Below are 11,701 nucleotides of genomic sequence, written 5' to 3'. Positions count from 1 at the left end.
GACTGTAAATAGAGATTTGTTATCATGAGAGTTAAACACGTTTATTTATTTCAAAACGTCATTGAAGAGGAAAGAATAGATAGAAAGAATTCTGCAAAAGCACTGGACATTCAACAGATACAAAATAGTCACAATGCGTTCTACATGTCTGTTTCTATGAACCACACCTGAAGTTTTAAATGATGAACTGTTAGAAACCATTCCTCTAAAAACATTTACATGTTACAATTTTTAAAACTAATCAAAGTTAAGCTCCAAATTAGCCTATTTTGTTCTGTACTATCGCCTATCACTTTCATTTGGAGTAAACATTTTATGTTTCCTAAGCTGAAAATTTTAAATACCCCCATTTGCTCCAAAGCCCACAGTTCAAAACTATATATTACATATAATAGTCAGAAAGTAAGCGCTATGTTTTTTGCCCAAATATGCGCAAATTTGACATATACTTCTTTTAAGGAATTTTATCTATTTGACAATGAGCTAGAAATAAATACACACATATATATAGAGATAATACAACTAAGACATCTAGACAAACTTTTTTTTTATTAGTACTTGCGTGATGTTGGTGCTTTGCGGCTTCGCGCTGTTCGTGCCGCTCTTGAACGCGCTCTTTGACTCCGGAAGCGTTTAGTCCGTGCGACTGTTATTGTTGTGATGAAGCGAGCATGGACCAGTCTGTGTTTAGCTGTGCTCCATGAATAGGTTGGTGTAACTTTATATTGTTATGTCAATGTAACCGTTTAACAAGACGAAGTGACGCACGCCATTGAGTGTTATGTACGTGCTGCTTGCACAATCCAGTCGTAGCCCAGTGTGGGTCAGCCGCTGCAATTAACGCTGACGTTAGCGGACCATGAACGACAGCTAGCGTTAGCATACCAATGCTATCGTAGGCAAAAGAAACAATAGGTACACCTGCCATTTATATTATATATATTTGTATTATACCAACACCAAAAAGCTTCCGCTAGCAATAAGTTCTGACCTTAGTTAGCGTATGCTAGCAACTGCTAGCTAAATGTTAGCTCACATAAAGTTTATAGACTCGAAGCTATACTTGGGATTGACACATTTATTGGACTCGTGTCCAGATATCGAGGGTAAAAATGCCTCTAGCCAGTAGGTTCTTATCTCTATGAAGTAGATAAGTAATTTGTATTTTTTCAGGCTGACGTTTTTGACGTTTGACGTTAGTTTTGTCCATGATGAACTTTGACGGCCTCGACGGTGGGATGGGGGAATACTCGCCCAGTCTCCACGGGACCCTGGACGCGGGTTTGGAGCCCTCTCTGGACCCGCACCTTAACCCAAGTTTACTGCAGGGTGTGGAGCTCGATCCGGAGGCGCTGGCCGTCACAGTCCCCGAACCAGTGCACCTCATGGAGGGGATGTTCTCCGAGCTGCACACTGTGGTTTCGGAAGTTGGCGTTCCAGTTACTGCGACGCATTTTGACGTGCAAGAAGAAATGCTTTGGATGGGAAACCACAGAGTAAGACACTTTTATTGTGCTTCTGGTGGACTTCTATTTAATCGATATGTAGTTCAGCTTTGTTACTCTCTTTAATATTCATTTAACAAATGACTGAATGAATGAATGAATGAATGAATATCAAATGACTGATGTTCTGTTCTTTAGGGTCACGCAGCCTCTTTTTTTGGACCTACAATGGGCCGCTATTCTTCTTTTCAAGTGCATGCAACAGATGACATCCGACACATTCAGAGTCTGGAAACAGGCGTGCTGTTTCTTTCTAAGAGCAACCTCAAATGCTCCACTCGTGGTGGCCTTGTCATGTTTGATTATCCGTGAGTGTCACAAAAATGTTTTCACACAGATATATTGTTGACAATGCGCAGATTTAAAAGAATGTAATTATTTCTTGAATTATTGGCTTAATGGATCAGTGTGGTTATTAATAACATATACACACATTCCAGGATGGAGGAAGGAGCAGATATGCATAGTCTTCTTATGACTGACAACAATATGTTGTTAATGGGTGGACTCCAAAACTATGTAGTGGAAGTGGACTTGAATACTGTTCAAGAAACCCAAAAGGTGAGACACTCTAATCAAATTTATAAACATCTCTAATTATCTGCTTTTGGCACAGGATCACCTGACTATAACATAACATGATTAGCCACAATAAGATGAGCATTGACTTTTCTCGACAGTTTGCTGTTGAGCTACCTGGAGTGGCAATCATGTGTCAGACCAGTCGTTTCTTTTTCTGCGGTCACACATCCGGCAAGGTAAAGATTGCTTAATCAGTTTGTGAAAGATGTCTTTTTAAGTTCACACAAGTCACATTTCTGTTAAAACTAGGTAACCCTTCGAGATCTGCGTACCTTCAAGATGGAGCACGAGTTTGATGCGTTTTCCGGCAGCCTCTCGGACTTTGATGTCCACGGGAACCTCCTGGCTGCGTGTGGGTTCTCCAGCCGTGGACTGAATGGGCTAGCATGTGATCGTTTTCTCATGGTGTATGACCTTCGCATGATGCGAGCAGTAACACCTCTTCAGGTGCACGTGGATCCTCTTTTCTTGCGATTCATTCCTACCTATACATCACGGCTGGCGATCATCTCACAGACCGGTATATTATACTGCTTTTATAAAACCGCATTCTTTTCTCATCACACCCAAAAAAGTGCCTACAGTAAAATCATATCCTGAATATGTTAAAAAAAAAAAAACAATTGTCCTTGCTTGTTTTTTCTCCAGGTCAGTGCCAGTTCTGTGAACCTACTGGTCTTGCTAATGTAGCAGACATTTTTCACGTCAACACCGTGGGCCAGTTGCTCATGAGCTTTGACGTGTCGTCCAGCAAACAAGCCTTGGCCTTTGGAGATTCTGGGGGTTGCGTGCACCTGTGGTCTGATGCTCCAGAGGTTTCGTTCAATGACTACTCCAGAGAGACAGAGTTCGCCCTGCCTTGCATCGTGGACACGCTGCCTCAGCTGGACTGGAACCATGACCTGCTGCCTCTCTCCCTCATTCCAATGCCGTTGACCAGCACTGAGCCGCTGCTGTCAGACTGGCCTGCTACCCTGGCTACGCCCAGCCCCAGGTAACACGGCCTCAGATTTTCATCCTCATGCATGTTAAGTCATTAGATAGCTTAAAAATTTCTAGTTGTCAACAAATCTCATGGAAATACCACAACCAAAAATCCATTAATATGTCAAAGAAGAATTATCTGTGTAGTAACTTCTTCCTGTGTATAGATGAGCTTACTAGGTGACATGCTAAAGTGTAGTACTGTCAGTCTCTTGTGCACTAACAATAATTCCAAACTAAATGTATTTCTGTTAAAAGTTTTAGTGGACGGCGTTTTTAAACAATAGCTTATTTTATTTTATTTTTTTAAAAAGAACCTATTTTTCCGCTCGTTTCTTAAAAATATATATTTAGTGGAAACCAGATGGTGTGGGAATGAGCTCTGCAGAAAGGAAGTTGGAAAAATTTGTTGTTTATGTTGGTTATGATGGGGTTTGTTGCCAGCATGTTACCTGGTGGCAACCACACACACAAGAATAACACAACCAACACAATGAACCGCTGCTGGAAGACTTGTGGAGATGATCGCACATGTCTAACCAAACAAAAATTTCATCACTGTGTGGAACTTGTTCATTTCTGCTTTCTGCTGGATTTGAAGTGATGTCACCATTTGACTCATCACCACATAGGGAACGAAATGTTGAACAGTTTGAAGGAAGCTTTGTGCATCCACATTGAGACACGTCTGTCGTTTAAGATTTACGTCTTCACAAGGAACCAGTATGCATGGGACAAGATGGGGAAGTTGGAAAGTATTTACCAGTTTAAGTAGAATAAGACATTGTTATTCAACCCTTGTGCGGGATTTTAATATTGACAGTAGAAATATAGTATATCACACCACTGGTTGTCTTTTAACCAGTGAAGCCAACAGTGAACTGCTGCAGGGTGACTTATGGACATTATGCCAATTCTCAGACATACATTCTGCTGCTGTTGAAATGACATGAAATGAAATGTCTGTGATTTTCACATCCACACAAACATGTCATTTCTTCACATTCTCTACTGCAGACGAGCTCCACCTGTGGACCCTGAAATCCTGCGTACAATGAAGACTGTAGGTTTTATTGGTTATGCTGCGAATCCTCGCGCTCGTCCTCGTAACCAGGTACATTAAAAAATGCTAGTTGCACCTTTAGCCAATTCACAGAAGTCATTAACAGAATGTGGCATTTGCAAAATGTGAAGATAACTGATTGGAATTTACACGGGAATGGTGTAAATTCTCATGTTTGGATGCATTTTAAATCTCTATTCTTTCTTAATTTCAGGTTCCCTATAAAATTAAAGATGTGGAGCTTGATTACGATAATTACAACCAGGTTCCTGAATCACCTATTGGACGGGATGAGGAACCACACTTATATATGGTGCCAAAGAAGTACAGAAAGGTTGGCGTGTCTGTGTTGTTATTTTTATACTAAGCAGATTTAATAACAACAATAAAATAAAATTAAATAATAAATAATAAATAATAAAATGCAGACATATCTTTGTTTGTTTAGGTCACGATTAAATACTCTAAACTTGGATTAGAAGACTTTGACTTCAAACATTACAACAGAACCTTGTTTGCTGGCCTGGAGCCACACATCCCCAACGCCTATTGCAACTGTATGATTCAGGTGAGAAAGTGGGAAAGTGATGGCTAATTTTGTTTTAAACATTTGTCCCTTTTTTGTTCAGAACCATCCAAAATGCGATTTTTGTGTTTTTTGTTTTGGTAATTTAGGTCTTATACTTCCTCGAGCCGATTCGGTGTCTAGTGCAGAATCATTTGTGCCAGAAGGAGTTTTGTCTGGCCTGTGAGCTTGGCTTTCTCTTCCACATGCTGGATTTGTCACGGGGAGATCCATGTCAGGTAGACATGTTTTTTTGAGTAAGAGAAACTTGATTCATACATAACAGGGAGGTTTATACGTATTGTATTGAAGCTACATACTGTGCAATAAGTTGATCAACAACTTCAGCCATTCATCCTTCTCTTCCTTATTCAGGCCAGTAACTTCCTTCGAGCATTTCGTACAATACCTGAAGCATCGGCGCTGGGCCTGATTCTTGCAGATTCCGATGAGCAAACGGGAAAAGCCAGACTCGGACGCCTGATCCAAAGCTGGAACCGGTTCATCCTCACTCAGCTTCACCAGGAGACACAGGAGCAGGAGGGTCCACAGGCCTACAGGGGAGCCAGCAGCAGGTGGGAACAGCTCACGCACGTCGGCTTTTATTTCAGTTACAAATGCTCTGCAGAAGCAGTTTAAGGGAAATGTAATAGTTACTGGTACTTCTGTGTGTTTCAATGATACTCCTGCAGTTCACTGGGTTCCTCCAGTGAGTCTGTCATCGGAAAACTGTTTGGATGTGAAGTTGAGAACAGCAGCCTGTGTCGCTGTGGCAAAGAGACGGTCCGTTCCACACTCACGCTGCTCTTCACAATGCATTACCCCGATCAGAATTCTCAAGGTGAATTCAAGGGGCTTTCACACACTGTGCACGGACCCTGCAAATAAAAAAACAAAATAAGGCATTTTTTTAATATATATCTTTTTCACATGCCAGAAAAAAATATAAAGGAGTATGACTTTGCTGAGATTCTGAAGAAAAGTATCTGTCTGGAGCAAAGCACTCAGGCATGGTGTGAAAACTGTGAGAAGTACCAACCCACGGTGAGTTAGCTTTTATTCAAACCTAACAGTTCTTATTAATTTGCAGCCAAAATGGTTTGTCAGTTTCAAAGATGAAATTACAAATGAATGAATAAAACTTGAATGCTTATTATTTAATAAAAATGCATCAATCAGCCTCTACTATATTCACGTGTGTTAATGTTTCTTTGAACCGCTATAGGTACAAACACGCAACATTCGATGTCTGCCAGATGTTCTGGTTATAAACTGTGAAGTGAACAGTGCCAAAGAGGCCGAGTTCTGGAAGGTCCAGGCAGAGGTACAAACTTCATTTAGTGTTGTTTACAAGCCAGCAGGTTTAATAAATAAATGAACATGACTTTTTTATATTTGTGCTTGACAGTATGCTTTTAACAAGGCCATGCAAAAAGAAGCAATGGAACCTGCAAAGCCCAAAGAACCTCCACCAATGCCCACTGAGTGGTGCTTGGAGTAAGACTATTAAAGTTACAATAATGTTCATTAGTAATCATTTAGATTTATCTATACTTATCAAGTACAGTCCAGGAATTGCTTCAGATTTTCTAAAATAATTCACATTTTCTTCCTGCTGGAAAAGTGATCCTAAACCCAAAGACATTTAGTTCGCACTGACTAATTGTGTCAGCATTGTACTCTTTAGAGTAGAGTTGCAGTGAAATTGTAACTGTGCTGGTAAACATTATCTGTTGACAGACTTTGCAACTTTACTTTTTATTTGACTAAATGTCCTTGTCCAGTGGGGAGGAGTTGTGCAGCATGGAAGGCTTCACCTTTGATACTCGGGCCGAGGATCTGCGGCACGTCTGGATCCCTCTCACGCTCAAAATGTCCATAAGTAAAAGTCAGGGTCTGGAGATCAGCAGTTGGCCTGAAGGAGAGGAGGTGAATGACAAAGGTTTTTAACTCTGACTTTTAAATTCAAAGTTTGATGTAACCGTAAATGATTTCTTATGTGGTGTCTGGGCAGATAAGTGCGGCTGAAGAGGCGGACGGCGCTTCTCTGTATGACTTGGTGGTGACGGTGCCTCACGTCCTGGATGCTCGCACTGGTGGCAACTTGATAGCACACATCAAAGTGGGAGAAACCTACCATCAAAGAAAAGAGGCGAGTGAGACTCAGATAAGAAAATTTCACCTGACACTGTTCAGAGTTGGGCCCCGTCAGGTTTGTGTTTGAAGATTACCTTTGAAGTAATGGTGTGTTCTATGCAGGGGGTCACACATCAACAGTGGTATCTCTTTAATGACTTCTTAATTGAGCCAATTGACAAGGTAAAAAGTTCTACATTTACATTATGCTAATGAAACCTCATGTTTCTGTCACAATAAACTACCGGTATTTCTTCTCCAGACTGAAGCTGCACAGTTTGACCTGAGCTGGAAGGTTCCAGCCATTCTGTATTACGCCAAGAGGAACTACCACACCAAATACGACCTCCGCAGTAAGTTTGAGGACATCCTGGTTTGCCTTTACTGCCCTCATCCACCTGCTCATGCTTTGCTGTGTGCTTCAGTTAAGAACCCCATCGATGCCAGCGTGCTGCTGACAGAGGCCTCGTTGGCTCGGAAGCAGAGGAAGAGTCACGCCACATTCATCCCGCTCATGGTCAGCGAGATGCCGCAGGCTGGTGACCTGGTGGGGCTGGATGCAGAGTTTGTCACCCTCAATCAGGTCAGTGTGTCCAGTGAGTTGGAATGAAATAAGCAGATATTGGAGTGAAATGAAACGGTAGCTTGTGTTACTTTCAGTTTTATTTTACCGACAGGTGGGACGGATTTTGCATGGATTGCTAACCTGCAGACACGACTTTGGTTCAGTTGGTTTGAGTTAATGTTTACATGTCCATGACATAAAGCAGCAGATCACTCACGTCAGTCTTTCTAGAAGCGGTGATGCTGCTGTTGCTGCTTACTACAGTTTCAGCAGTTTTTTTTAGGCTCAGGCATTTGTGATAAAACATTACGTTTTCATACTTTGCACAACTGTCCATTGTTATTAATGCACTACCAGTAAAACCTTCTCTTGACTTTCGTGACATTGTAGATTCTTACTGACAGCTTCAAAACTGTAAATGAACAGTAAAATTATGTAGTACACAACTAAACATTTTTATTTTAAACACATTTAAACATTTTTTATTTTAGATGGCTGCTTTGCGCACTCCTCTCTCGATGAGCTTCATGAGGTTTTTGTGGAATCTCTTGGGGTCATAAAATAAAAAAAAAGTTAAAATGAGGTGTGTGTCCAGGAGAAATCAGGATGATTAAGTTTGTGAAAATCCCCAAATTCAGCCATGCTAATGTCTTGGCTGTAAATATGAATCTGTTTCGTTAATGGTAATCTTATCTTTTTGGATGCTTTTGGTTTCATTAGCTAGTAGCTGTCTACCCTTTTTTAGGTCTTAGTCTGACTATTTTCTTTCCTCTGTTCTGCTTTGTCTGGTTAATGTTTGTCGCTGGCGGGATTTTTTTTGAATTTGGGGAAAAGTCTAATGCATAACTTGTAAATGATACTTGATTTCCACAAAATATAGATTTTAAATTACATTATCATCATTAATAATTATTATGATCCAAGAGGATGATAGGCTGTGTTTGCTGACAGCACCAGACAGTCGGAAATTCACAGATCCAAAGATTATGTGCCGGTTCACGTGTTTGTGCAGACAGGTGGAAGGATGAATGTAGTAATAATGACAGAGTGCTAACGTGTGCCAGTTAAAACCGTGACCTCACCATTTTATAAAGTCATGTCATGATTCACACCTTCTCACTAAACTCACCAATGTGTCTTTAGGAAGAGGCAGAACTGCGCAGTGACGGAACCAAGTCGACCATTAAGCCCAGTCAGATGTCTGTAGCCAGGATCACCTGTGTTAGGGGTCAGGGGCCCAACGAGGGCGTGCCGTTCATTGATGACTACATCTCCACTCAGGAGCAGGTGAGAAGCTGCGGACTAAATATCAGGCAAACCTCATTATCACGTCAAACTTATACATATATAGTCTTATTAAGCCATTAGGGTTCATGCAGTTGTAGCAGAATTTGATACACTTAAGGTCACCAAACTTTAGCCGATGATAAAGGTGATCGCCTGCAGAAGGACCAGGATGTTAGACAGGAGACCTCTGACGTCAGTCAAGAGTCAAAGCCGCAATGAGGATGGTTTTTGAATGGCACCTACCTGGAATTCAAGTAGTTCTGTTAAATTGACTGATCACACACTTACTGTGGATTATTTATATGACCTTGCTCACTTTGTACATACAGTTCTATTTTTCCACACTAAAACGTCATTGTTCTTTCAGGTGGTCGACTATTTGACGCAATACTCTGGCATCAAACCAGGAGATTTGGATGCAAAGATTTCTTCCAAGCATTTGACCACTCTGAAGTCGACCTACCTGAAGCTGCGCTTCCTTATCGACACCGGCGTTCGCTTTGTCGGTCACGGCCTACAGAAGGACTTCAGGGTTATTAATTTAGTGGTATGATCTCTCATAGTACTCGGATTTGGTGTCTGCTTTACAGTCAGTACTAATATTTGCATGGCAGTGCGTAATAAAAAACACCTCGCCACAGATTTTCCCTCTAACAGTCACATCTGATGAAACTAACTTTCAGTTTTATTACATTTAAGGTTCTCAAAGACCAAGTGGTCGACACCGTCTACCTTTTCCATTTGCCACGCAAGAGGATGATTTCTCTGAGATTTCTTGCCTGGTACTTTCTAGGTAAGGGAACATAGATGTATGTTTGCATGTTAGAATAAAATCTGCCAAAACAGCTGCAGGTACTCCTAAATATTTGGGGCTGTTGGATTTTGAAGGTGAAACAAAGAAAATGAATAGACTGTGAAAGACTGAGCCTTTCATTAAATGTTAAGGCATTTACAAATACCGCTGCTGCTGATGAAGTTGAGGACAGGCCTAAGTGCCAGTCGATCATGAGTTGATGTGCGGTTGTGTAAATTCAGTGTGTCTGCTCTGACTTTGAATAATGAAGTTGTTTCTTTAAATGTGTTTGTGCACTGAAGCGTTCCTCACGTTAATTCCCAGTATCCATACTGTAATCTTGTGCTAACTGACGGAAATGCCGTCGTTGGAATCAAGGTAACTAGTCATTCCTGATTTCACTTTTCATGGCACGCCTCCTGCTCACAGACCTAAACATCCAGGGGGAAACCCACGACAGCATAGAGGACGCACGCACGGCCCTGCAGCTGTACAGGAAGTACCTGGAACTAAGTCGTGGAGGTGGGAGCGACGAAGTGAGGAAGGTTCTGAAGGGACTGTACGAAAAAGGCCGGCAGCTAGACTGGAAAGTCCCAGATGCAGACACCGGAGATGGTCAAGGTAGCCCAAAAAGTACGGCATAACAGCGAATTAGATGCGGAGCGATTCATCTGTAGTAACGAGTTTAGCCTTGAGGCCTTTATGAGAAACTGCGTGGATTGAAAGCACTCTTCTTCCTCCAACAGGTGCTGCTGTGTTTCCCTCTGTGATGGGGCTGTGAGCTGCACTGTGACTTTTTCCCCACTGGACAGCGTTTGATTGATCTTCTGCTTGTTCAGCAACGGTCACATTTTCCTATTTGCATTTAGTTTTGTACTTGGTTAATACATGCATTTGCTGCCTGCATCGTCCATTCCTGCGCACTGTTTTAATCTGATCAAAATTTCTCCTCGACATTAGAAGTTTTTTTTCTAGTAAGCAGGAAAATTATTCTATGACTTTGAATTTATTAATAAAGGAATCATAAGTAGCACTGTAAAATAGTTTTTTGTATCAGAAAGGGGTAAATCTATTTTACAAGCATGTGTTTCTGCTTCTCTGACCACTTTGACACTTAATGTGTGCTTCAGATTTATGCCGATACTTTAACTGTACCTCTCTGTCATTAGGGCATTTTAAACTAATAATCACTCACTTTGATGCTTTGTCCTCGTCAGGGTTGTGTGTACGCTGGAGCTCATCCCAGCTGCCTGAGTGGCAGGGTTCACCCTGGACACGATGCACAATACATAGTTAATGCATTTGGTGGATAGTCCGAAACACACGAGTCAGTTTTATGTGTCTAAGGAAGCTGGCTTGGTAATTTGTAATGATAAGCTAAACCAGATGTTATTGAACATGCTCAGATATCTTCGTTCTCACAATACTGGTATTTCTTGCCAATACACGTTTGCCAACAGGGTTTTCATAAATTTGTATTAAGTAAATCCAGAAAAATCTAGATCTGCTGTGGATGATTCTAGCTGTATATCCGGCCTTGAATTCCCCTCCCAACTCCGTTTTCTCTGAGAATGTGCTTTGTGTTTGCAGCTGTTCTTGTGAAGAAACTTCCTCTTTGCACTTTTGCATCTTTGATGATTTTTGCATCAAAAATGTCACAGAATGTGCTTCTGTTCAAACTAGTTTACCTGATTGAAATGAGTCTATAAAACAAGCCTGTTGTGGTTCAGATTGGGTAGAAACAATCAACACGAGGTCATCACACTGCATGTAACACAGCACATGTAAAGGCAGTGAGAGTTTCAAGAGTAGGCTAGGCTCAGTACTTGCTTAACATCATGACTGACTACTGAAATGAATCAGTGAAATACCAGAAATCCTAAATCCCACAAATCCTTGAACTAATCAGGTGCTGCTACTATGACAACAGATGTTCAGGCACCAAACACCCTGCCTGAAAGCTGCACCTCTCAGCCTCTTACTGCAGGTACGTTACATGACAGTTTAACAGATGCCCAAATAGTAAGTAGTGTGTACATGTACCGTGAGACTTAAGCTGCTTGGTACCGAGTAAAGTGCTTCTGATGTCATATAGCTGTCATTTAATTTCCTGCATCATTACTTACAACCTGACTCTATTTCGATTATATGAATAATGAGTTTAGTTTTACTTACAGTCAATGAGTCCACCAAACTTCACTCACCAGCATCATTGTGTATC

The 11,701-nt window shown here is 41.3% G+C and overlaps 1 protein-coding gene across 4 annotated transcripts; it reads left to right on the top strand.

Annotated features, from left to right (window-relative positions):
- Positions 1–584: 584 nt before the first annotated feature.
- On the top strand, positions 585–11,570 carry pan2 (poly(A) specific ribonuclease subunit PAN2). 4 transcript variants are annotated; one of them, XM_029156316.3, is made up of 26 exons: positions 585–708; positions 1,174–1,496; positions 1,644–1,813; positions 1,946–2,066; positions 2,186–2,263; positions 2,337–2,607; positions 2,736–3,081; positions 4,089–4,185; positions 4,349–4,468; positions 4,583–4,702; positions 4,810–4,938; positions 5,075–5,274; positions 5,392–5,540; positions 5,637–5,743; positions 5,925–6,023; positions 6,108–6,196; positions 6,484–6,628; positions 6,714–6,851; positions 6,959–7,018; positions 7,098–7,188; positions 7,261–7,418; positions 8,544–8,687; positions 9,055–9,234; positions 9,387–9,480; positions 9,910–10,113; positions 10,227–11,570. In XM_029156316.3, exons 2-26 carry the CDS (start codon positions 1,209–1,211, stop codon positions 10,259–10,261), a joined length of 3,633 nt encoding a protein of 1,210 aa, XP_029012149.1. In that variant the 5' UTR covers positions 585–708; positions 1,174–1,208; the 3' UTR covers positions 10,262–11,570. The 4 variants fall into 4 exon arrangements, with proteins under 4 accessions (XP_029012149.1, XP_029012152.1, XP_055366163.1 ...); XM_029156319.3 differs by having other exon boundaries at positions 635–708; positions 1,201–1,496; XM_055510188.1 differs by lacking the exon at positions 585–708 and adding an exon at positions 760–915 and having other exon boundaries at positions 9,910–10,101.
- Positions 11,571–11,701: the final 131 nt, after the last annotated feature.

The sequence above is a fragment of the Betta splendens genome, chromosome 7 (genome assembly GCF_900634795.4).
Source record: "Betta splendens chromosome 7, fBetSpl5.4, whole genome shotgun sequence".
Classification (NCBI taxonomy): domain Eukaryota; kingdom Metazoa; phylum Chordata; class Actinopteri; order Anabantiformes; family Osphronemidae; genus Betta; species Betta splendens.
This window is presented reverse-complemented; position numbering and strand designations above follow the sequence as displayed.

Bases quoted from the DNA above. Each gene is read 5' to 3' on its own strand.
- pan2 (XM_029156316.3), top strand. From the start codon at position 1,209: ATGATGAACTTTGACGGCCTCGACGGTGGGATGGGGGAATACTCGCCC. The intron at 4,939-5,074 runs GTAGACATGTTT...TTCCTTATTCAG, and splicing joins CACGGGGAGATCCATGTCAG to GCCAGTAACTTCCTTCGAGC. The intron at 5,275-5,391 runs GTGGGAACAGCT...ATACTCCTGCAG, and splicing joins TACAGGGGAGCCAGCAGCAG to TTCACTGGGTTCCTCCAGTG.